Source organism: Fusarium graminearum, chromosome 4 (genome assembly GCF_000240135.3).
Source record: "Fusarium graminearum PH-1 chromosome 4, whole genome shotgun sequence".
Lineage (NCBI taxonomy): Eukaryota > Fungi > Ascomycota > Sordariomycetes > Hypocreales > Nectriaceae > Fusarium > Fusarium graminearum.
This window is the reverse complement of record NC_026477.1, coordinates 3,809,097-3,834,117: the sequence shown is the minus strand read 5'-3', so window position 1 is coordinate 3,834,117 and position 25,021 is coordinate 3,809,097. Positions and strand designations below refer to the sequence as shown.

Sequence of the window (25,021 nt, the reverse complement as noted above, 5' to 3'; positions counted from 1 at the left end):
GTGGAAGTTGGAGGGGCATCATCATCTCCAACTACAACACGTGATAAATCACGTTTCTCTTCCCCAGGAATTGCCTGATTCGGTCATCCATCTAAGAAATCTGCCATCCATACCAAATCGAAGTCGAACCACCCTCGCCAGTAAGCTCAAGCTCAAGCTCAGCTCACGCCTATCTTCTTCCGGCGTGTCGCTCATGGACTGAGTCCGAGTCTCCTTCCCGCTCAGGATGACAATGAACCCATCCGCCAGCCCATAATGCGACCACCAAGATGCCTCTTCCCCGCCGCGGAGATCCTCCTCAAGGCTCCCCCAAGCAGACGGTGCATGTCCTCTGCCGCAGCCTTCCAACCGCCCAAAATAGTCGCTGCCATACCATGGAAGGGCTCTTCTTTTTTCCTATCGAATAGACTGTTTGATCGCTCAACATGCCTCGATTTCGTCGTACTCCGCCGCGCCAATGGCATTCGCTCGACCTCTGCTTCCGCTTCCACTACACATGACTCGACATTATCTTCCTCCCCTACGGCGAATCATTCTACCTCTGCGCATAAAGATCACAAAATTGCTCCTCATCGCAAACGACAGGCTCAACGTCGCGAAAAAGCTGCTGCCGAAGCTGCCGCTGCCGCTGCTCGAGGCGAAAAGCCACTTCCTCCCGATGCGTCCTCTCTACTTGCAGCACACGCTGCTTCGCAAACCAGTCCTCTACGCCGCCATCTCTCCGCATGCCTTTCACTCGCCAAACCTCGATTGACGATGCTCGTTGTTCTTACCGCCATGGCGACATACGCTTTATACCCAGTACCCGAAATGCTGTCGCCAAGCACGACCGAGACGCCGAGTTTGAGTCCTTTAACATTATTATTCCTCACAATTGGTACCACGTTTTGCTCCGCTAGCGCCAATGCCTTGAACATGCTTTACGAACCCTCAACCGATGCCAAAATGACCCGAACTCGAAACCGACCTCTGGTGCGAAATCTCATCTCCAAGCGAGCCGCAGTCTTGTTCGCCATTCTATCTGGATTCGTTGGAACGGGCGCATTATACTTTGGCGTCAACCCCACCGTTTCCGGACTAGGCTTCGCCAATATTGTTATTTATGCCGGGATGTATACACCTCTCAAGGCTGTTACAGCTTTCAACACCTGGATCGGAGCTGTGGTTGGTGGTATTCCTCCTCTCATGGGCTGGGCTGCGGCTGCTGGTGAAACTGCAACCAAGGACGGCTCATGGCGTGAGCTGCTATTTGCTAGCGACGGATCCTCCATCGGCGGCTGGGTAATGGCTGGTCTCCTATTCGCATGGCAATTCCCCCACTTCATGGCCCTCAGCTGGCCAATCCGTGAGGAATACAAGAAAGCCGGTCTTCGCATGCTGGCATGGACAAATCCCGCACGTAACGGCCGTGTCGCTCTACGATACAGCTTTGTTTTTATCCCACTCTGTTTGTCTCTTTGCGCCGCAGGGGTGACAGAATGGTCATTCGCCGTTACCAGCTTCCCCATCAACGCCTGGCTCATTCGAGAGTCTGTGCGCTTCTGGCGGTACGAGGGCAACAAAGGCAGCGCCAGAGGTCTTTTCTGGGCCAGCGTGTGGCATCTTCCCGGTGTCATGATCCTTGCTCTGTTACACAAGAAGGGAATGTGGACCAGGGTCTGGAGGAGTGTATTTGGTGAGGACGAAGGAGAGTGGGAGGAGGAAGAGCTCGACGAGATGATGAGCGTGGCCGTGGCAAACACGAATAGCCACATGCAGAACCAGAAAACTGTGCGATGATGTGTAGGATAAATGAACAAATACTGTAACAACAATTGTATGTATGTGACGGGAGGTAAATCTAGCATTTTGGCTGCTACATTGCTATTTCGCAGCTTATATGCCACCCAATGTAGATCTCACAAACACCCAAATTTCAAGACATTCAGAGAATATCGCTCTCTAATCAAGCGTGTCAATTGACTGCAAAGAAAAAAGAAAGAAAGAAAGAAAACAAGATTCGCTACCAAATCCCACATGCATCCTCGTGTCGTGGTATCTCTATCTCTAGTATACAAAGGAGATGTACGTTGACTATTCCTCATCACCACCATTTTAAAAGCAAAAAAAGACATTACACATCCAAAACAGATTAACCATGCGTTATTGTCGTCATAATCGCTCAATGCGCCATAAACACCATTGTGGCCCATGCTGCTCGCCATGCAGTAAAGAGAGTTGTATGCTGAATTATAAGGACTGACAGAAGGAGAGGACGGCGAGACTGGGCGAAGCAAGCCTTGTTGAGGCTGAAGTCGTAGAAAAGATTCGTTGAGTGGCCAGGTTGGAGAATAAAGAAGGTAGTGAGTGCCGGGTGTTAGACACCTCGTCCTGGCCTGTTAATGAGATTCCCAATACCCATATCCGAGCTTTGGGGTCGCTGCGTCATGTACTGAGGGCTGTTGCCCTGGCTTTGATGATGCCCGTAGTGTCCAACGCTGGCGTTTGAGCTCACGCTCGACGAGTATCCGTGACCGCCATAGCCAGGTGCGTAGGCAGCGCTGAGGTTGTAGTGGACTGCGTTTGCCATGTGGTGCGGCTGCATTTGCTGATACGAGTTGCTGGCCGGGGCCACGATGGAGGATACACTCGTCTCGGGGCTGCTATACGATGCGTCTAGTTCGTCAACCGGTGTTAGGCCCATGCCCGAGATGCCGCTGTCGTCGTCATACCCTGAGAGAGCGCCGGACTCGAGTCGGTCACGACGGGCTGCGGCGCGGGCGGCGCTTTGCAGATTCTTGAGGCCGTTCGACATGCACTGTAACATATATATTAGCAATCACTCATGGAGAATTGGGGAGGGGGGGGGGGGGGGGTCTTTAAATACCTTGGCTTCGACAACGTTCCACTTCTCGCCCGTTCGAGCTGCGAGACCGCTCCAGATCTCTTTTCTCATGGCCATGTACTCCTTGGCCAAGCGCTGAAGCTTGATGTTGTCCCAGTCATCAGCACCCTTGCGGTCCAGTAATCGCTCATGACGCTTACGGCAAGCATTAGGTGTCTTGGAGGGGAAGTAGTTGGCTTGAATCTGTCCCCAGTTGAGGCCCTGCATGCGTGCGGTGAGCAGCTGCTGGTCGTCTTGGGGCGTCCAGGCTCCTGAACTGGCCCGGTGCTGGACGGGCTCCTGAACGGGCTCAGGAATAGAGACAGGAGGAGCTGAAGATGTGGGGTATGGGTCGTATGTAGGTTGTTGTGTTTGAGTTTGAAGAGCGAGTGAGGAGCCAGCTGTGGTACCCATACCGTAGTAGTTGGGCATGGTCATACGCTGCTGGTTGTACATTGGAGAAGGGGCCAGAGAGACTGGGATCGCATTATAGCGATTCTGGGAGGAGCTAGGACCCCGAGTATGTTTTGGCATCATGGAGGCGGATGTGTAGTAGCGAGTAGTGAAGGGATTCAGAGTGAATCCTGGTAACGAGATTACGGATTAAGCGTAAAATAGTGCAAGGCCAAAACTGTCCGGGTCAACCGTTCTGGTCTGGTCTTGGTCTGGTCTGGGTTCGGTCTTGAAAGAGGCGGCCCAAAAAGAAATGGAGACTCGACCAAGCGAGAAGTCCTTTTTTAGTCGTATAAGTGTAGTAGTAGTAGCGAATGGGTTACTGAGATGAGACGAGAGAGATTGAGTCAAAGGAGACAAGGCCCAGTAGGTCAGAAAAGCGCCCAAGTGAAAAATCCACAAAGTGACAGGAATAGTAAAGAAAAAAAAAGAAAATGAACAAAAGGAGAATATTGCCTGAGCGAAAGAAGAGTTGCTGTTGTTGTTGTGATGAGAATGGAGAAAGGGAAAAGACGAGGCCAAGGGAAGGCCGGATATGAAGCAGCTTTAATGTCCCAAGACGAGGGTCACGACATGCCGGGAAAGGACAAAGACCAATCTTGGGTTGGGCGGCTCTGGGAGTGAAACAGGAACAGGAGCTCAAAGAGGAAATGAAACAGCACACTCGTGTCTGAAAGAAGTGGTTTCTCTTGAATGGGTCGTGGATATTGGTCTGAAAGGCGTCTGTTTGAGCAGTGGGCGGTTAAAGAAATGGAGTGATGGGCGGCTACAAGAGAGGAATTATGGATAAAGTGTCTCCACGGCGTTGAACAGAACAAGATATGATGTTCGTCCGGTACTACGATGGTTTGAGCAAGCGCCAGCAGTTCAAGGTTATGGTTATGGTTATGGGTATGCTGAGAGATATGGAGTCAAACAGCTGGTGAATAATAATAAAGCCAAGAGTAGAAAACGCCAGGATCTCGACAGCCAGCCGATCTGCATATGCCTGTCAGGCCCATGACATATTGAGCGCCTGGGGAAATTGGAACGGGGTTGTTGCATGCATGTGGTGTGAAGACAAGACGAGAAGAAGCGCGAGAAGAGTTGACAGGGAAGAGAAGGGAAGTGAGAGCGGGAAGACTAGACTAGAGCAATACAAGGATGCAAATCATAGTTGCACCGGCAGATGAAACAAGACGTCCAAGAGTAAACAAGACTGTCATTGACTGAAAAGAGAGACCAGCTGAGCAACAGACCAAAGAGTCCATACAAAGGGCTTCTTGGTGTTGAGATGAAGAGTGTGGATCTATGCGGCCACTAATTGGCCGTTTGTTCTGGAGGCGCGCGTTTAAGTCAAATTAGGCGACTCTGGAAATAGTTAGCTCGTCTATATCTATTTTGAGAGACATAAAGTACCATCCCTAGTAAATTACCAGGGGAAATACTTCTTGCCGATCAACAGATGAGCGCTTGCGATGGGCCTGACAAAAGGTCACTGGACGTATAACAAAGCAAAAGATGGGCCGTTTCAGGTTCCAAAATGAGCCATTATGACTTTTTCTCTTCTGATGACTAGCCTTTATCAATATAATCAGATACCTGTCGCCGTGAAATATTCGTCCACTGTTGTAGACTGTAGATCTAAACTTTCCGGGGGTGGACTAACAGGCGCGGGGGGGTCGCTCTTAGCGTCCGTCAACTGTGGCACCTTCTGTGGCTACAATTCAGGGGATCGCGGCAGGGCACGTTCAAACAAGCATAATCACATCGTTAATGACCGTTTCAACTGACGGGCCAACAACAAGACAAATTAAACCAAAACTTAATCTCACTCTCTATCACGACTCGGCCAATACTCTAGCAATGAAACATTGCTCACTAGAGAGGCTACCCTCATAGTCTGCCTCTCGTGCATCAACCTTGTTGCTGCTCATTCACGCGTCCTCACGCGATGTCATCTCCAAGGCGTCGCTCTCTCCGTCTTCAAACAGTCGAACACAGCGATATAGAGACCCCCAGAACTAAACCCATATCAACTGCCGACATCATAAATGATAGTCAGGAAAGGACACCAAAGTCTGAGTCTCCAGAGGCCCCTGTCAGGTTGCAAACTGCCAAGTCCCCTGTCAGGCTGCCAACCTCCAACTCCAAGTCCAGCCGCTTCAGCTGCCTTCGTGGACAAGACAGCCACGACCTTGCCGACACACAAATTGCAAAAAGGCTTCACTGGTACATGCGCAGATCCACAATGGGCAAGCGCGTAGGCGATGCCTCTCGAACTGTCTTGCAACTTACCGGCATGTGGCCATGGGAATTCGCCGCCGGCTTCTTACCTAAAAAGTGGAATATCAACATGCTGGAAGATATTAGAAGGCTTCTAAGAAGTGTTTGCAAAAGCGCTAGAACTAATGGTCCTGGGCCTCACACAAAGATTGTTCAAAACTTTCTCCTGGGGTGCGCAAAGAAGCGCGATGCTCGCCATCCACGTCTCCAACATGGCGACGTGCTGGATGCCATCGACCATTTCAGCGCAGATTTTTATACAAAAAGAGAGGTTATAACGCCTGTCACTACTCCACCTGTCAGACGTCGGGCAGGGCAAATAACAGTGCGGGGGTCCGATGAGAGAAGCGGCAGTGATGAGAGCCACGATGATCAAGACGAAGCTATCGAGATACCCGATTCAGAGAGCGAATGGGAAGATTTGACCGGCTTCGATTTTGAGGATCATGTTGAACCAGAAACGGCCACTGTGGCTGTGAAACGCTCCAGGTCACCTTCGTTGGGTGCTTTGCTGGAGAAGCGTCCACGTACAACAGGTCCAAGCAATCCATACCACGGCACGAGTGCTACAATACTTCAAGATCCAGCACCGTCGAGCAATGTATGCGATAATAGAAATGTCACAGTGGCCCAAGATGCAGCTGTAAGTCCGCTTCTTTCACCTCTGGTGCCGCTCTACTAACGTTTGCAGTCACAAACTGACATACTACCAACACAACATCCAAGGGACTTTGCAGATCTTGTCGATGAGTTTGAGTTTATCGAGAGCGAAAAGCAAAAAGAGTTCAACAAGGTCACTCATTCACTTCACGAAGTCACAACCTCAATACAAGAAAGCGAGGCCAATGAAACAAAACTAGGCAGCGAAAAAGTTGAAAAGCTATGCACAGACGTCAAAGCATACGAAGTCGAGAGGGAGAAAATAATGAAAGGCATGCGCTTCGTCCAGGAGCACCACGAGGATATGGCCATGAGCGCCGACGACCTCGAAAAGTCAATACACAAGTACACAATACGGCTCGAAGAGTGCGACCGGTTGATCGCCCAAGCAAACATGGATGCGTTGGACGAGCTAGAAGCTATTGCGCAAAAGGACTTTGACCTGCGGGCTGAAGAGAAGCGGCTTAAGTCTCGCGGGCAAGAGCTACTTCGAGAGGTGAAGTATTCCGCCGCTATAAAAACAATGATGAGACTGGGGCCGTCTGGGATGGTGACACTGATAGCCAAACTGGAGACTAAGAATGTTTCTCTCATTGCTATGGCTGAGGATATTATGAGACAGCGTACTGTTGCGTCTCTGGGTAATATCTTTGAGAACGACGGTGCACAGGAGCAAAGACAAGCTGTGGAATGATAAATGGGCCAGACATATCGCATCCTCACAGGCAGTTATGGTGACAAGAAAGGAGAATTATTTACAAGGTGCAATCGGCGACAGCATCACGACGAGACATTACTCTCGCACTACACTTCGAAGGCTTTACCGGTCCTACCAACTTGCAGTTATTCATGAGCGGACTCTTCGGGCATACACAATTATACCAGAGCGTTTACCTGTATCATTTACTCAATAAAAATACCCCGTCTCCAAGGTCAACAGAGCTTGTCTGTCGATCTTCCTTGGAACTGGCGCCACATGTGTACTGTCGCCGTCCCAAATTCGGGTTGGTAAAACTCGACCCGACTGGAGACAGCAATACGTAATTAAATACCACATTTTAATTAACGCTCAAATGTGCCAGTGTCGTATTCTCTCTTTTAATCATGACTCTACATATGCAAAGCAGACGAGTACCAACACAGTTTCATCTTCTTCCACCAAAGTCACACTGTTTGTTCTCCTGCCCGTCTCCAACACTATACTTCACAAAAAGATCCCTATTATTACTATATAAGGGAATAGTCCTAGTAAAGCTCAAAAATCATATCAATGAAGTTCAAGCTGAAAAGAGAAGCCTCTTGATCTACTTCCGTTGATGTCCAACTACCCTGTACTATCGAACAAACCAACATATTATTTCCCATCCTTCATCACATCAACAATTGTCTTGCTTTATGTAGAGTGGCAACAAAGAACTGCAACCTGTTGCTGCCTATTTCTTTGATCTGTTCCGATGATTGGCATGGTATGTTCATGTATGATTGGTATCTTGTCAAATATCATCACGACTAGACAAAATACGACCACATCTGCGTCAGAAGCGGAGATTTCTGAAATGGATCGGATCCAAATGGTAGGGCTGAGATGGTGGAACCCGTTCTAGTCTTTGTCAACACCAAACATCATGGTCAAATGCACTCGTGATCATTGACGCCCTTTCTAATAGGCTATAGAGTCTTGCACGGGAACGCTGCCTTGTGGACACAGAGCAGGGATTACATGCAGGCGCACTACATGAGCTTTAATACATTGAGAGTGAGGCTGAGCGGGATCAAATGGTTGCCTCTTTGAGTCGCCTCCAGACTGCTACCCTGGCGTTGTAATATGCAGGTGAGATTCTTGCTTCACAGCAGGCAGCCAAAGATGCTTTGGCTTTGTTGGTAAAGCTACCTAGACGAAACTGCTGGGTAAGTTTAGAGCATTCTAGAGTCAAATTTGGGTCATTCTTTTTGTTCATACTGCAGTTCTCCTGCAGTGTTAAACCCAAAGCACTGGCAGTGCCAACAGCTGCCATAGTATCAACCTGGATTCTTCAATACCTATAAAGAGGCATCATCTTCTTTTCGTCTTTAATTCCACAGACGATTTCTCATTTTGCCAACCAGACCTATTTCAGCAACATTTCTATCCCGTCATCTCATCAGAGAAGATAATATTTTGGTCAATTTACTTGCCTTGAGGCCATTCTTTACTCATTCAATCTTAGCCAATATCCGAACTATAAAATTTGGCAAAGATGGCGTCCTCAGCCAGAATGCCGAGTAGACGGCTATTCGCAGGAGGAGCTATAAACCGCCTCTTGGATCTCCTCTTGCCCGGCGGCAGCGGCATTACTTCCGTCGCATTCTTCGCCTACATCGCACCCTATCTCATCGAAGTCGCCACAGATGTCTTCCAACGGCAGTGCGTATCGACCATTGAGATTCAAGGACACGACGAGATCTTTACCTATCTTATGAGCTGGGTTGCTCGGAACAACAAGCTATCGCGCAATAACCATCGCCTTCTTGCATCCAGCAGCACCAGCAACGAACCCTCTCACCCCATGCGCGGTCCTCCCAGAGGCAACGAAAACAACGAGGAAGATGATTCAGGCGATGACATCGATCCTTCGGCGAGTCTGGATGTTCTCCGATCCAAGATCTCGCTGTACAATGCGCGACCTCTCCACTGGACTCCTTCTGTCGGCACGCACTGGTTCTGGTACGAGAACCGTGTCGTCTCATTCACCAGAACTGCTGCCAACGAGACACCGATGCCTTTTGGTCTGCGGTTCGAGACCGTCGTTCTCTCTTGTCTCGGCAGAAACCCCGACATCCTCAAGCGCATCATCTACAACGCCCGAATCGAGTACCTGGAGAAGCAACGTGGACGGACAAGCATCTTCCGTGCAGTGCAGTCTCATGGGGAAATGCACTGCTGGGCAAGATCCATGTCCAAGCCTACCCGTCCCATGTCGACCATTGCTCTCGAGGAGGACAAAAAGCAGAGTCTCATCAAGGATCTTGCTCGGTACCTGAACCCTCGCACCAAAAAGTGGTATGCTACGCGAGGTATTCCCTATCGACGTGGCTATCTCTTTTCTGGCCCGCCTGGTACTGGCAAGACTAGTTTGGCGCTCGCAGCTGCTGGACTCATGGGCCTCAACATCTACATGATCAGTCTATCTTCTCCTACTCTTTCTGAAGACAGTCTTGCGAGCTTATTCCAGACTCTGCCTCGAACTTGTCTCGTTCTCCTCGAGGATATCGACGCAGCGGGCGTTGCAGCCAGTCGTGTGGAGCAGCAAAAGGCCAAGGCTGAATCCGCCGGTAAACCCAGAAGACCTGGCTTTGGTTTCCCCATGATTTCACGAGAGCCAATCACGCTATCTGGCTTGCTGAATGTTCTCGACGGCGTGGGCGCGCAGGAGGGTCGCGTCCTGGTCATGACATCTAACCACACCGAAAACATCGACCCTGCCCTTTTACGACCCGGACGAGTCGACTACACCATCAAATTCGGGCTTGCTTCCTTTGAGACTATTAAGCAGCTATTCCAGTTGATGTACGGAACTTCTTACGCCGAAACCGGCATTGAACTCGACTCTGAGAATATTGAGGCGCTGTCTACCGAGTTTGCCCAGGTTGTCCCAGCGCACACATTCACTCCCGCGGCAATTCAAGGGTATCTACTCATGCATCAAGATGGACCGTCTGAAGCTGTAGCTGAAGCTGGGGTGTGGGTTGAAGAACAGAAGCGTCTCAAGGAAAAGGCAGAGGAGATTGAGAAGGTAGAGGCCAAGGAGGAAGAAGATAAGAATGAGTCAGAGACAGAAAACGATGAGAAGACGAAGGATAAAAAGAATCCAGAGGCCAAGATCAAAGTAAATGGAGTCAAGATGAGCGATCTGCTCGGCGATCTCGCGAATGATGTGGAGTAGATATGCATAGAGAATGAGGGAGGCTAGCGAGTTCAGATTAGATCACTGTCAACCACCATTTGGCGACGGGATCTCAAGAAACTTTCATAGACTATTACATGTCATAATTTAAAAGCATGAGATACCCCAAAATACCCAAAGTGAGAATACCTATGATGACATTAACATTCTTATTATTATTTTTTTTGACTACATATGAAGCTATATCTTCAATGCATCAAAAACTTTCCTGCACATTCAGGCACCGAGCCTATCTATCTTCTAAACTAGTCATGGTGCTCAAGCTCTTGCTTCTGCTCTGCCTTCTCAACACGACGCTCAAGGTCCTGACCAGCGGCGAACTTGGCTGTGTCCATAAGAGGAACAAACAAGGGCGCTTCGGTAAAGAGATATCGCATCTCCTCAAGAGGGCGGTTGGCAGTCTCGGGGAGGATTGCCCAAAAGTAAACAGCGTTGGTAAAGTTGCAGACCTAAGAATTGTTAGCCAGGAATTTGATTAGGTCAGTTATGAATGAACTCACAATAAAGAGAATGTACCACCTCCAGCCAATACCAGTCTTATCATCAAGAGCAACAGATGTGGTTTGTCCAATCATGGTGTTGAAAGCAAAGGACATCATAGTAGCCAGCGACACTCCCTTGGCACGAGTCTTCATATCGAAGATCTCAGCAGGAATGATCCAGGACAAAGGACCGCATGTGGCGCTGAAAGAGAAGTTGTAGATCCATGTGACAACGATGAATCCCCATCCAGCAGCGCCGCCACCATTGTTGGAGCCAGGAGGGAAACTAGCGAGAAGAACAGTTGCGATGATGAAGGTGATGCAGTTGAGAATATTGCCACCGATAAGAGGCCAGCGTCGTCCTGTTCTGTCGATGAAGAGCATACACAGGAATTGGGCCACGAGAGCGATGACAGAGGATATCATCTGGTATCGGAGGGTTTCGTCACCTTGAATACCGATCTTGGCATAGATGGCAACAGAGTAGTACTGAATAGCGCTTACTCCAGTCATCTGCGCAGCGACCTGGACAGAGATGGCAAGCCAAAGTCGTCGAAAGCATGACTTGTCAGTGAAGAGTTCACTGTAGCTCTTGGCAGAAGCTTCATGCTCGAGAGCAAGACGTTCCTGGATCTGGTCAAACTCGGCTCTCACCCACGTATCGTTCACGTCACCGTTGGCGTGAAGTTTCGCAAGGGTCTTGAGACCTTCCTCTTCACGACCGTGATCGATCAACCAACGGGGCGATTCGGGGAAGAACAGAATTAGAGCAGCCAGGATCACAGCAGGTAAATTTTGGATACCGAGAGGGATGCGCCACTGGCCTGAGTTGCTGTCGTCAATGCTTGTGTATGTTCCGTAGCCGATTGCCGTGGCGATGAGAGCGCCTACACCGAGCATGAATTGCTGGAGGGCTGTTACACGGCCACGGATGTCAGGATGGCAGAGCTCGCCTTGGTAGACTGGAACAATCATGACAAGGAAACCGACACTGAGGGCGTTAGTTTGGGTATCATCTAATAATAAGGGAAGAAACATACCCGAGACCGGCAAGACAACGGCCTGCGTAGAGATAGTTGATATGATCAGCGGCAGTCTGCAGACTTCCTCCGAGAATGAAGATAAGAGCACCGATCATGATGGTCCATTTTCTTCCTAGACGATCACCAGCATAACCAGCAAACATGGCACCGAAGAAGGCACCGCCAGTAAAGACTGAAACTACAGCGCCGCTACACTCTGTTAGAATGGTCTAGACAGTTGAGAGGGGAGACGTACGTCGCATTAGGATCATCGCCGAACTTGCTCTTGAAGTTTCCGGATGCGATGACTTCGGCAATGACACCGAGATCGTAACCGTATAGCAAAGAGCCAAGCGATGCAAAGACGGAGACAAGGAACTGGTACCACTTTGGTGGGAGAGCCATGATGAATGTGATGCTGCTTTGTGGAAGCAGTTGATGAAGAAGTAGAAACGGAAGGTGATGGACCCTTCTTATATAGTATTCTTAGGCATGATCCATACCCAACAGAATACGGTCATGGATAGACAGGGGCATGATCCGAGTAACCGTCTTTCCGCGGTTACAATGTGCGAGCATCAGCAGTAGACGAAACTAAGGCAGGGAACTTTTCAGGATCCTTAGCGGAGAAAAGGGAATAACAAGATTGACGCAACCATCGTATGTCTCTGCCCATGGGGACAAGATAAACTGGAGTTCGCCTAACGACTTCCCCACGGAGGTGGAGATTGATAACAAGAGTCATGACGGGGAAGACATGGGGATGGATATGTCTGGTGATAGTTCTAAATGGCGGAGTGTCCTGTTGTCACTCGGAAATTAAAACAGTTCGAGTGCCGTATAATCCGATTGGAGCGCGCAATTGCGGCTCTTTCTTTGCTGTGTTCAAGACTAAGACATGATCCTGTTGCAGGCAGGTTTGGTTGGTGCGCGAAGGACAGTGAGAGCGGAATCAAAGAGAGCTTGACTTGACTTACATGGTTTATCTAAGTTAGTGGAGAGGCCGTTGAGTTGAATCCCTGTAGTCTCCATTGTTAGCGTGTTTAATTTGCACATGTAAAAGACAAGCATGCTGATTTCTACAGAGGGTACCATTGTGATGGAACTATAAAGTATGCATAACCATGGTAACTCTCGTCTCCCATCCACGGGGCATACAATAAAGGAATACTGCCAGACCATTCTCCAACTATGAATCAACACAACTGCACCACAACTACAGAGTACAAGGATCTTAATAGCCTCGGAATTGAGTTCCTTAGTCTCGTGTCTTGCGGGAGAAACCAAGCGCACCAATCACCATCTCAACCCACCTCAAAGAAGCGCGCGAACCAGGGTCTCCAGAGCAGGGATCGAGGCTTGATACAGTAAACGGGTACACCTGACGACCTGACAGGTTTTAGTGCCATCTTTAAAGATGAGGGGAAGCTGTAAGTTAGTTGACTGACTTACTGATAGCCAAAAGTAGACACGCATGCCAATGGAATTAATACTGGAGATGAGGGGCTAAGAGTAGACATAAATTGTTGTCGGTCTGTCGGTCTCTTTCTTTTCTTCTTTCTCATTCACTCTTGTTGTTGCAAGTGTATAGATCAATATGGCTACGTTTACTCGAATTGCCGACGATGAGCGTCCTACCATTTCGGTTGACCCCAGTGCTGTCATTTCCACCATTGACGATAATATCTATGGTGGTTTCACAGAGTATATCTCACATTCTTCACTTTCATCTAACTCATACTAACATGACTCTCTCAGGCACATGGGTCGCTGCATCTACGGCGGCATCTACGAACCTGGCAACCCCCTGTCAGACGAGAATGGCTTCCGAAAGGATGTCATTGAGGCCATGAAGGAGCTCAACTGCCCTGTTGTTCGATATCCAGGTGGTAACTTTGTTGCTACATACCATTGGCAAGATGGTATTGGACCTCGAGAAAAGAGACCTGTCAGGTGAGTTTTACTCTGTATGAAGCTAAACAGAACTGGGACTGACATTTGATAGACCTGAGCTTGCTTGGATTGGAACCGAGAGCAACGAGTTTGGAACAGATGAGTTCATGAAGTGGTGTGAGGTTGTCGGTACCGAGCCTTATCTATGTCTCAACTTTGGAACTGGTGAGTTTTGTATTTTTGACCCATTGTCATATACATACTGATTGCTGTCTAGGCACTCTCGATGAAGGTTTGTCTCACTTTTGACTTGGTCTTTGAGCACAAATACTAACCTCTACAGCCCTCGCATGGGTCGAGTACTGTAACTCTGACCGACCAAGCTACTACGCCAACCTCCGTCGTCAAAACGGACGTGAGAAGCCATACAACGTACTTCCCTCCGCCCCTCCTCTACTTTTTCTCACTAACACAATCTTCAGGTCAAGTACTGGGCTCTCGGAAACGAAATGTGGGGAGCATGGCAAGTTGGCCAGATGACAAAGGAAGACTACGCAAAGAAGGCCTACCAATGGGCCAAGGCCATCAAGCTCCTAGACCCCAGCGTCACCCTGATTCTATGCGGCGAGACAGGTCACAGTACCTGGGACTCGTACGTTATCAAGGAGTGCATCAAGTTTGACGTGCACGGCTTGGGCGGTAGCACAACTGCTAGTCTGATTGACCAGCACAGTATTCACATCTACACTGCCAGCTCAGATCATTACAAGAACGCTACCGGTATGTTTAACTCTCAAAGATACTGTTTGGCGGTGGTATACTAACAAGCACAGCACCCCGTTCTGCTGAGCGCGCCATCGAAATCGCATCCGGCCTCATCGATCTCGCCCGCATCGAGAACGGCGTCCCTCCCACCGTCCCCCGTCAAAAGATCTGCTTCGACGAATGGAACGTATGGGATCCCGAGCGCGCCCCTGGTGAAGAAGGCGCCGAAGAAAAGTACAACCTCTCCGACGCCCTCGCTGTCGCCATCTGGCTCAACGTCTTTATCCGCCAAAGCAAACACGTCGGCATGGCCAACATTGCTCAGAGCGTCAACGTCATCTCCCCTCTCATGACCACCAAGGACGGTCTTCTTAAGCAGCCTACCTGGTGGCCTCTTCTTCTGTACAGCAAGTACATGCGCGGTTCAACCATCGCTGTCAACCTTCGTGGAGGCGAGTATCTCGGTGAGACACATCCCCAGTGGATTCGAGGTACTATCGAGACGCCTTGGTTGGATGTGAGTGCGGCGCTGGATAAGGATGGTACTGTTAACCTTGCTGTGGTGAATATTCACGAGGACAAGGATTTCGAGACCGAGCTCAAGGGTTTGGGTGGAAAGGAGGTCGAGGTTCACAGTGTTAGTGGAACGGATGTCAAGGTTGTCAACACAGCAGAGAAGGAAGAGGTTGGTATCAAGGAGTCCAAGTGGAATGGTGAGGGCTTGTTTAAGTTCCCCAAGCACTCTTTCACTTTGTTGCGATGGAAGCAGTAGATAGTCTGTAATTGGTTAGAAAGGAACAAATCGATATAGATATCTAGATGCAAGTCATGAATTCTGACCAAGATATGCCAGTTGTTGTGCCATTGACTAAACCCATTTTTTTAATATATACACTCACCATTCTCACAAGAACAAGTTCATCAATTCCATACTGTATTATCGTTCATACATCATATCATTTGCCTTGTCCCTTTTCTGTCCTCAAAGATAATTACTCCAACCATCGCATTGATAAACAAACCCTTGACCAAACTCCTAACCTGCAAGTACTTCAACAGCAAACCTCCCAACCACGTCTCTCATCTGATTCAAAACTCCGGGTTCTATCCAAAAATGTCCCGCCGTTTCAATTTCTATCCCTCTAAACCCAGAATCCTTTTTCTCGTGCAACCTGGCTGTCAAAGATCTGAACCTTGATACAGCTGTGAACCCGTCTTCGTCCCCAAATATCATCAACGACGGATTTCTGATAAGCTTCTCTTCCGCGGCTGAATCATGCGGATCCTTATTCTTTGTGAATGCCGACGGAAGAATTGACATGCTTAATGCATGCATGACGATACCCTGGGGTGGTGAGATCATGAGATAAGCTGGCCTCGGCATGGTGAGATCTGTAATTCTCGGTAGACTCTCTCCTGGCTGAGGTTCTTCTGAAACCTTTGGCGGAGATGTCTGAGACACATTGCGGGAATGCCTGCCAACCCGCGCCTTTGCAATAAAATCATGAACACCCCTTCGGAACCTCTCATCGTCCAGAGAGAAACTTCTTCTTGCGCTAGAAGTGCTTCGGCGGGGACTGCGACTACCACTCTCGTCACCACCAATTCTGACACCACGCTTACTCCTCCCTCTCGCTGATCCTTCCATCATCGCAGATCGGGTACTAGACAGGATGACATTCTGCTGTTCGGCCAAATGCTCAGCTCGAAGTCGGACTTCTGCTGCATCGGAGCCCGCAATTGGTGATATAAATGGTTGGAGAATCGCATCAAGCGGAGGTATCCGGCTCGTTATGAAGCCACCATATGAATAGCCGGCCATAAGCAAGACAGGTCTTACTCGAGGAACTGATGCGATGGCCGTATCCAAGCTGATTGGTATGTCTGAACTTGTCGGCGTCGAGGGCTCGCTTTGTAGAACGCTTTCTAGATGTGGTTTGAAGGGGTCGAGGTAATGGACGTAATGTAGAACAAACGCCACAACGGTCGCGTAATCGTCTCGTTCGGGTTTCGAAGTCCATGAAGTCCGTCCCGCCGATCCATGAGCGCCCCTACACATGTCAACCTCGAGCAGTTATTACAATGGTGAGAAACATACCGGAAATTAAAGGTTGCGACCAGGAACCCTTTTCGAAGCAATTGCGCAGCTACAGCTCCTACGACAGGATCATCGTAGCATCCTCCCATGGGCGCATACGGATGGGCCACCACAGCGGCATGTTTTAGCCATGTCGGCGCTTCTGGATTCGCAGCTAACGAGAGAGGATGGTAGATGCGGCAGTCAAGAAGGGTCCCATTGTTTATGCTAGGGATGCTAAGAGTGATTGTTGGTTCCGGAAGCATCGTGGCCGTGCCATGACATGTTGGTTAAGTCAATTGGTCTGAGTTGAGTTGGAGGAGTAGGGAATAAGAAATAGGAAGCATGACATGGGGAGGGAATAATACCTACGTCAAATCCTGGGGAAAGCTTGGTGCACGGACGTGGACACGGCAAAACAGCCGAGAATCACGAGCAAGAATAGGTTCAATACCTACGTAATAGCGATTGACAGTATTGATGATGCCATTGAAGATATATTCATCCATCCATTCTAATCGGGATATATAAATCAAGTTGATACCCATATTTTCAACAGACGACATGCGCAAAGAAATAGGTCTGATCAATCTGTGTGTTTACAGATTCGATCATACATGTTGACAAGAACATCATAATTTGCAAACAAAAAACATAATATTAGGCTCATATCTATACATCTATAACATTCCAAAGCATCCTTTATTGTGCCTTCTTCTCTCCGGCATCCTTAGCCCTCTGTCTCCTCCTCTTGATCCACCCTCTAAGCTCATTTATCAATCCCATCACCAGTGGCACACCCACTGGTCCAAGCAAAGGCAAGTAAACGGCGATTTTATGCTCATCTGGGAAATACAATTGACCAACCATGCTCTTTTCAAAAAACGCCCTTTCGGCTTCTTCCTCGGCGATTCTAGCGTGGAGGAGTCCAGAAGGCGCACCCAGACTGGCGCATGCTTGTTGAAGATGCTCCATGCTGGATGAGACGCCTTCAGCGACGCTGTGAGGGATCGAGATGGAGGGAAGGGCAAGAGATAGTCTAGCCAACGAACCCAATGTTGACGAGGCGCGGAGTAGTAGATCTGCTGATCGGATACGAGATAGTGTGGAGAGTCTAAGAGGTAGGGATCCCGATTGAGGAGTACCCAAAAGCGACAGCAAGTGTCCAGTAAAGGTCAACATCGGCTGCTTCAGCGTCTCACTCGACACATGGGCCGTTGTCTCGGGAAGGCTGAGAAGATACACACTACCCCACTGGGGAAACATCCACGACTGAGCTGTCTCGGCCTCCGAATTGAGGCCAATCTTCTGATCGCCAATGTAGATGACAAAGTTGACAGTCGGAGCACCAGCAATGGAAGGCGACAAAGGCCACTCGGCAGCATTGATGAAAGACGCCAGGTCTTCCTTGCTCAATACCTGGGACTGAGCACCTGGTGTAGCATATAGCTGCACCTGGGTATCGATTGTAAAATTGTGAATAGGACCCAACACATCAAGCATGGGCTTCATATATTCCTCGATCGCATTTTCGATATCCCATGTACCAGGTGTAGCGCCAGCAGTAAAGAGCGAGAAAGTAAGATGGTAGGTAGGCGAGTATCGGAGGGATCGCGTGGTTCGCTTGGAGAGCATATCGACAATCTCGGGGGTCAGACCTTGGGGCTTCGCATCGAGAGCCGAAGACGTCGAAAGGAGGTAGGAGATGATGGACTGTTCTTCTCGAAAGGTCGATTGGAGTTCATTGGCTATGTAGGTCGCGAGGGCGGAGGAGGAGGACGAAGCGGATGGTACTGCGTTGGAGGGATAAGCGATATTGAGAATAGCTGAGTCGGAGTCGAGAGAAGCAGAGTTGCTCTCGCCGGGCGCAAGCTGAATCGTCAAAGCAACGTGCGACTCGTCGTCGACAGCGGGCGATGGCGAAGCGCCGCCTTTGGGAGCGAGTTGAAGACGGAGATGGTGACCGGAGAAGTCATTGTGGTCGTCGAGAGCGTGCTGTGTTAATCGCACAAGATTCTGCGCTTCGTTTTCCTGCAGCGCATCGGCCTTGACAGAGATCTGAAGGGGGAACACAGGACGGCAAGCCTACTATCATTAGCACCGAAACAATTGGCTCCCGAAACCTCAAAGTTAAACTCACTTTTCCCTCAGCCCATTGCATCATCCCATCGAGCGGAAGATTCGCGCGATAGATAGTTGTAGTCTTCCACCATATCGGCACACCAAGACAGAGGACAAGCAGCCAAAAGGAGATGACGATGCGGGTTCTCCTTGAAGCGTCGGATGGTTTCTCGGGGGGTGGCTCTTGGGCCTGAGGCGCCGCGGAAGGGTCCTTGACGTCGCCGGGCGCCATTATGCCGTCCGGGAAAGGTATATGTTGAGGATTTAGGCGGGGAAGTTTGAACGATTGCTCTTATCAAAGCTCCCTGTCGATTCGATGTACTTGGTGGAGGGATGGAGCTTAGCTTAGACACGACATCACGATATCACGTGAGGTCGGTGGGTGTAAGCGCCGATGCCGATGTACTAGGAGTACCAGGAGTAGGAGGATTCATGTTATTGATGAGCTTTGTCTACATTTCTGCTATGTCTGGCAATTGATGGTTTGAATGTATTATCATGGAATTTGACAGATTTGAAGGTCTCAATTGCACGAACCCTATGGAAACGAGCGTCTTATCTCAAAGTCTATTCACTCTTGAGGATGTTCATAGCAGGATATAAAACTAAAACAAGACCAATTGAGTCTCATCTGGTAACAACTCAAAATATGATTGCTTGGGAACTTGAATGAATCATCTTCTTAAAATGCTATATGGTGATGTGACTTCGTTTTTAAGGATGTTCAACTAATACAAGTCTTCCGCCTGCTTCAGTCTAACACGATGATACCTACAGACTAATTTCGAGAATCACCTCCCCCATCTGATCTAGTTCAGCCCTGTAGAAGAAAAGACCGTGCTGAATACAGTACATCCAAGGTCAATCTCATGCATGTTAGGGATCGACAGGAACCGTCAGCACTTTCTTCTTGCTCTCCCTTCCAACTGCCATCCATCTAACAACAAGTCTTGGCATCTTGTAACTCTATCCATGTTTATTCCCGGCACTTGGCATCATCAGCTGTCGCCGAGGCAGGTGAAAACAAGTATTGACTTTATCTGCGCCACACCATGAATGTCATTGTATATAAGCATTATCGTATCTACCAATAATGGACATGTTTTCTCAACTCTAACAGCCTCAACACACCTAGATTCCCTTACCTGTACTCGCTAACAGAACCCCTACTCGGCCTCGGCACTTTAGTGGAGAGCTCTGTCGTCACATTTAACCTGTTATCGATATCAGCCCATCCATAGACCCACGTCACTCATTATCTATCTGTACGTCTTCTCCCTTCCTTTCCTCCTAACTCTCAACCATCAACGATGCCTCGTAAGTACAACCCCAAAACCTTTGTCTACACACTCTCTAACTCCTCTTAGTCCCCCTCGTGGTAACCGTCCCCGCGATTGCGGCTTCCATAGCCTACCTGAGCGTCCGCGCCTCGGTATGGTACGACCTTTTACTCCTCCGCTGCGTCACCTTTGGCGCATCACGCATGTACTACCGCGAATGGGCCGACCGCCTGAATCTATACTATCTTCTCGAAAATATCGCCACGAAAGAATCTACCGCTGATCGTGCGCTGCTCATTTTTGAAGGCAAGCGTCACTCGTACAAAGATGTTTACGAGCAGGTCCTGAAGTACGGGCAGTGGCTCAAGAAAGAAGGTGTCGAGAAGGGCGATATCGTGGCGCTGGATTTTCAAAACTCGGATACGTACATTTTCCTCTGGTTGGGACTTTGGAGTATTGGTGCGAAGCCAGCGTTTTTGAATTACAACCTCTCTGGGGCATCGCTGGTGCATTGCATAAAGGCTGCTACAACAAAACTATGTATCGTGGATCCCAATGTTGAGGAGAATGTCGGACAGGATGTTCGCGATGAGTTGAGTGATATTCGTTTCATCATTCATACCCCAGAGGTTGAGGCGCAAGTCGCTTCCATGGAAGCTATCCGCGTACCAGACTCCGAGCGGTCCGAAAAGAGCCTTTCAGCAATGGCAATTCTCATCTACACCTCTGGAACAACCGGCATGCCCAAAGCTGCTATCGTATCATGGGGAAAACTGATTGTTGCTGGTTCAATGGCTGAACAGCTCCTCGACCGTTCCAAAGGTGACATCATGTATTCCGTAAGTGTTACCTTTCCAGAATCCATACCCTGCTAACCGTCTAGTCAATGCCTCTTTATCATTCCTCTGCGACAATCTTCTCTTTTAGTGCGACACTCCTCTCCGGAAGTACCCAAGCCCTCGGTCGCAAATTCTCCGCAAGAAACTTTTGGAACGAAGTGCGCGCTTCAGGCGCAACATCCATTCTCTACGTCGGCGAGACCCTTCGTTATCTACTCTCTTCACCACCGCAATACGATCCCGAGACAGGCGAATGTCTTGACAAGAAGCACAACGTCAAAGTCGCTTTCGGCAATGGTCTAAGACCGGATATCTGGAACGAATTCAAGGACCGGTTCGGTGTCGAGGGAATCTGCGAATTCTACGCTGCTACAGAAGGAACCTTTGCGACTTTCAACCTAAGTAAAAATGACTTCGCCGCTGGCGCTATTGGTCGAAACGGCTGGATTTACAATCTCATCTTGAGTCAATCCGTCGCTCTCGTGGAAGTGGACTGGGATACCGATCTTCCAAAGCGCAACCCCAGCACAGGAAGATGCTACAAGGCACGCACAGGCGAACCAGGCGAGATGCTCTTCCGCCTCCCCTCAGGCAACCCTTTCCAGCGATTCCAGGGCTACTACGGCAATCGCGCTGCTACTGAGGCAAAGGTTCTTCGCGACGTGTTCAGCAAGGGCGATGTGTGGTTCCGAACAGGTGATGTCTTGCGATGGGACGGTGAAGGCCGCGTTTACTTCCACGATCGCATTGGCGACACGTTCCGCTGGAAGGGTGAAAATGTCTCTACGGCTGAAGTGAGCGACACGATGTGTAAACACGCCAGTGTCAAAGAAGCGAATGTCTATGGTGTGAGCCTTCCTCATCATGATGGACGAGCAGGATGTGCAGCCGTCCATCTCGCGTCTGATCCCACCCCCGAGACTATGCATGACATAGCCACGCATGTTTGCACAGAACTGCCCAAGTACGCTAGACCTTTGTTCCTACGAATCGCGACTGAGTTGGGTGGTGGACAAATCACTGGAACAATGAAGCAGCAGAAGCATGCTTTGCGAGAGGCAGGCGTCGACCCTGCTGAAAAGAGTCTTGGTGAGGTATACTGGCTCAAGGGTGACAGTTATGTGCCCTTCACGGAGAAAGACTGGAATGAGATGAACGGTGGCAAGGTAAAGTTGTAGAGCACCTATATTAATATGTATATGTATTGACAGGATACCCATGAAAATAATATAATCGCATAGTTTAAGCTTGTTTCAACATGGACTGCATAATTAAGGCCGAATAATGAATGACCTTGGTTCTTTGCACCCAAATCTTGATTTGAATAATGACTATTGACAGATATATTCATCTATAGACGTATTGATACGATATGCTATGTAATATGATGTGATATGTCCATTGATGCATCATGTACGCTCCAACCAAAATCCTCCCTCTTACACAGTCCGTGAGTGGGTTCATTACACTTCACAATATTTTGGTAAAACATCATCCTCGATGCTCTCCACCAATGAATGTGACCTGAAAAAAAGGCCTTGTCTGATCGACTTACGATCCTGCTATACCCAAGCCAACACGTTGCTGACCGTTTCCACCAGGGGCTGTGCCGGTTCGCTCCCGCATCCTTCTACCCTCCATCAGTCCTCGGAGTCCTCGCTTCTGTAGTCCAATCACGCTGCTGAGCTCGCCGCTCCATACATAGTTGTCGCGCTCGCTGCCTCCAATCTCGGATGAGCTCCATTCCGAACCACTCTGGCTTGTTGTGGCAGATAGTTCGTCACTAGATGGTCGGTTGAATTGTTGCACATTCGTGTTCAGAGACAGACCCTCAGTTCGATTCTGCAAATCCGATGAGAAGCTGTCGCCTCCGGATTGTCCCAAGGAAAAGTCCTGGGTAGCTGTAGGCGAGCCGACCGGGTCCAGGGTTCCAACAAAGAAGTTGGGGTTGAGGGATCCATCGATGCCTCGGCCACCACCAGCCGCCATGGCTGTCGCATTGAACACAGCTGCTGCGTTTCGGCTGTCGAGCAAGGAGTGGAGTCGTTCAACGACAGCCTCCAGCAATCCATCTATACGGTAGGGTCGAGCAATCTGTAAAAGCGAACAAAGGATTTGAGGCGTGCAAAGAGGCGAACTTGGTGGGGGTAGAGAGCTCGTGTAGAGGAAATGGAGCAGTGCCTGAATCGTGAGATAAGTGTGGGGAAGGTAGAGACATCGCGGTCGTGAGTTTGGCGGTAATGAATGAGGCGTGGGCGCCGCATTGATATTGGTCGGGTTGGCTTCGTGGCCCATAGCACCCGTCGAGAGACTGGATGCTCCTGTGCTTGGTGCAACACCGGAAGAGCCCAAGGAGGAGCCTATAGTGCTGATCATCGATGCTGAGCTGTCGGCTGCCCTTGAACTAGGCGTGATTGTTATAGCCGACGCGCGCAGGGGGTTGCTGGACAGACCGGACCGAAGAGTCATGGCATCGCTTCCGTCTTGTGTCGCTGTTCCTTCGCGAAGTAGTTGCACGAAATAAGGTCCCCATCGTCGTCCAACAATTCTCGAATTAACAGGGATTCGCTCGCCTCCAATGCAAAGGATGTCCATATCTGCGAGTTCCCGCATGGCGAATGATTTCTCGCCAAGCTCCTCGCTCGCCCTGGAGTGGTATCGCCCGCCCGCCTGATATCCGGCTTTGCGCGCCAAACTCAAACCCGGTCCAGCATAGGGGCTGCTGGCTGAGATGAAACCGGAAAGGGGACTGGTCTTGCGGGGGTTATCGTAGAAACCAAAAGCTTCCAGCTCAACCATGCAAACGTTGGAAAAGTTGATACGGCGATGATTATAGTCATCGACGAGACTTCTTTTCCGGTTGCCCAAGATCACAAACGTATTTCGGCGGTTCCACAAGACACCGCGATTCCAGCTGCCCTGGCTGAATACGCTTCCTCCCGCATCAATTCGGCTCCAGGTCAACGTTCGCAAATCTAAAGCCCAAAGCGCGTACTCTTGTCGCGATGAAGTGAGATAAGTGCCGCTGACAACAAAATGCGTATCGATAATTCCTCCGTTGGGGAATCGCAGTCCTGGGGGTGAGTAGTTGCCAGTCATTGGCCTTTCTGTAAGAGTGCCATCAGGTGACCGAATTTGTAGCTCCAACTTGACATCCAGGAAATTGTAGTTACAATATATCAGCATTGATGCGCCTGGCTCGCGGGCTTCTTGGCTGATGCCTCCATCGGGGCGTTGCATTCCATTCGACTGTTGTCGACCGAGCTTGGAGGCCACTGAAGGAGGAAGAGGGGCGGTGACACTCCTATATGCGCCCCAGCTTTTATTCAGAGGCTGTGTTGACGTCCATTTCAAGCTTCGCAAGTTGAAAACACTAATTTGTTCAATATAATTGTTCCTGCCGTCTTGTCCGCCAACAATCACCATCTCGGCGCCTCCTGACCCATCAATATTAATGCCAATTCGTCCTTCATTAGGATTACCGGTTGAGGGATTGTGTTGTAGGGCGGAAAGAGGTGCGCGGTGCGAAGAGAATGAGGCCGCCGAGGGTAAGACACACGCGCAATGGGCATATCGACCCTGTGGAGGGTCCTGTGTAGGAATAAACGTCCAGGCTTTGGTGTTGACGTCGTATATATAAATGTCCGACATGACTGTAATTTCAGGCTGCTGCTGGTCGGCACCAGGGGGCTGGTTCGGGGCTGGTGACATTCCTCCGTAACAAACCATCTTAGTATCACCCAAAGCGCACATAGAATGGAAGTAACGTGGTGGAGGAACATCGCCTGACGTCTCGAGTTTTGTCCAATGTCGTCGGATAAGGTCCAGCTCATACATGTCCGATGTCAGAGGAGCAGGACGACTCCTAGACAGAATCCTTCCTCCAAAGACATAAAGCTTATCTCCTAAAATGGTGGTCGTCGCTCCAACAAGAGCATGGGGTTCGCGTCCGGTCGTTCGGTGAACGTTGCACATGAGGCCAGAAAGATGCGTAGAAGGGCCATTAGACGGCCCGCCCACAGGGTTCGATCGACCTTGCGCGACATTTGGTGATGGCCCTCCAGAACTTGACCCGTTGCCTCTTGGCTTTAGGTCATTGTTCGGATCTTGAGAGTCATACCTGGCGCTGGACACGCTGCCCATGCTGTTGTTTGTTTCATGGCCACCGTACGGATACTGCGCTTGAGAACCGGAGGCTGATTCCATAGTGCTTGGCCGGCTATCGAGGTAGCTGTAACCTTCTGGCTTCGGAGGTGGTGTTGGTAAGGGTCATGTAGGAGGCGAAGGGTCGGGGAATCTCCTGTCTGTGATCTCCCCCTCTGGCACGCTAGGTAGATTAGGGGAGGTCGAGTCGTGC

At 49.6% G+C, this 25,021-nt stretch overlaps 10 protein-coding genes across 10 annotated transcripts; 5 read left to right on the top strand and 5 right to left on the bottom strand.

Moving 5' to 3' along the window:
- Window positions 1–255: 255 nt before the first annotated feature.
- FGSG_07547 (protoheme IX farnesyltransferase) lies at window positions 256–1,779 on the top strand (the record flags this gene model as incomplete). Its single annotated transcript, XM_011329023.1, has 1 exon — window positions 256–1,779. One exon carries the CDS (start codon window positions 256–258, stop codon window positions 1,777–1,779), a length of 1,524 nt encoding a protein of 507 aa, XP_011327325.1.
- A 577-nt stretch (window positions 1,780–2,356) lies between these two features.
- On the bottom strand, window positions 2,357–3,397 carry FGSG_07546 (uncharacterized protein; the record flags this gene model as incomplete). Its single annotated transcript, XM_011329022.1, has 2 exons — window positions 2,357–2,797; window positions 2,867–3,397. The coding sequence occupies 2 exons, from the start codon at window positions 3,395–3,397 to the stop codon at window positions 2,357–2,359; spliced, it is 972 nt and encodes a 323-aa protein (XP_011327324.1).
- Window positions 3,398–5,249: 1,852 nt separating this feature from the next.
- Window positions 5,250–6,935, top strand: FGSG_07545 (uncharacterized protein; the record flags this gene model as incomplete). Its single annotated transcript, XM_011329021.1, has 2 exons — window positions 5,250–6,182; window positions 6,273–6,935. The coding sequence occupies 2 exons, from the start codon at window positions 5,250–5,252 to the stop codon at window positions 6,933–6,935; spliced, it is 1,596 nt and encodes a 531-aa protein (XP_011327323.1).
- A 1,543-nt stretch (window positions 6,936–8,478) lies between these two features.
- FGSG_07544 (uncharacterized protein) lies at window positions 8,479–10,164 on the top strand (the record flags this gene model as incomplete). Its single annotated transcript, XM_011329020.1, has 1 exon — window positions 8,479–10,164. One exon carries the CDS (start codon window positions 8,479–8,481, stop codon window positions 10,162–10,164), a length of 1,686 nt encoding a protein of 561 aa, XP_011327322.1.
- Window positions 10,165–10,430: 266 nt separating this feature from the next.
- Window positions 10,431–12,094, bottom strand: FGSG_07543 (uncharacterized protein; the record flags this gene model as incomplete). The annotated part of the gene is made up of 4 exons (XM_011329019.1): window positions 10,431–10,634; window positions 10,686–11,658; window positions 11,708–11,899; window positions 11,946–12,094. 4 exons carry the CDS (start codon window positions 12,092–12,094, stop codon window positions 10,431–10,433), a joined length of 1,518 nt encoding a protein of 505 aa, XP_011327321.1.
- A 1,192-nt stretch (window positions 12,095–13,286) lies between these two features.
- FGSG_07542 (uncharacterized protein) lies at window positions 13,287–15,119 on the top strand (the record flags this gene model as incomplete). Its single annotated transcript, XM_011329018.1, has 7 exons — window positions 13,287–13,393; window positions 13,448–13,642; window positions 13,695–13,807; window positions 13,860–13,874; window positions 13,926–14,014; window positions 14,065–14,362; window positions 14,416–15,119. The coding sequence occupies 7 exons, from the start codon at window positions 13,287–13,289 to the stop codon at window positions 15,117–15,119; spliced, it is 1,521 nt and encodes a 506-aa protein (XP_011327320.1).
- Window positions 15,120–15,383: 264 nt separating this feature from the next.
- Window positions 15,384–16,690, bottom strand: FGSG_07541 (uncharacterized protein; the record flags this gene model as incomplete). Its single annotated transcript, XM_011329017.1, has 2 exons — window positions 15,384–16,398; window positions 16,446–16,690. 2 exons carry the CDS (start codon window positions 16,688–16,690, stop codon window positions 15,384–15,386), a joined length of 1,260 nt encoding a protein of 419 aa, XP_011327319.1.
- Window positions 16,691–17,126: 436 nt separating this feature from the next.
- Window positions 17,127–18,777, bottom strand: FGSG_07540 (uncharacterized protein; the record flags this gene model as incomplete). Its single annotated transcript, XM_011329016.1, has 2 exons — window positions 17,127–18,509; window positions 18,565–18,777. The coding sequence occupies 2 exons, from the start codon at window positions 18,775–18,777 to the stop codon at window positions 17,127–17,129; spliced, it is 1,596 nt and encodes a 531-aa protein (XP_011327318.1).
- A 1,078-nt stretch (window positions 18,778–19,855) lies between these two features.
- FGSG_07539 (uncharacterized protein) lies at window positions 19,856–21,842 on the top strand (the record flags this gene model as incomplete). Its single annotated transcript, XM_011329015.1, has 3 exons — window positions 19,856–19,862; window positions 19,913–20,664; window positions 20,709–21,842. The coding sequence occupies 3 exons, from the start codon at window positions 19,856–19,858 to the stop codon at window positions 21,840–21,842; spliced, it is 1,893 nt and encodes a 630-aa protein (XP_011327317.1).
- Window positions 21,843–22,011: 169 nt separating this feature from the next.
- Window positions 22,012–24,807, bottom strand: FGSG_13160 (uncharacterized protein; the record flags this gene model as incomplete). Its single annotated transcript, XM_011329014.1, has 2 exons — window positions 22,012–22,015; window positions 22,220–24,807. The coding sequence occupies 2 exons, from the start codon at window positions 24,805–24,807 to the stop codon at window positions 22,012–22,014; spliced, it is 2,592 nt and encodes an 863-aa protein (XP_011327316.1).
- Between the last annotated feature and the right edge of the window lie 214 nt (window positions 24,808–25,021).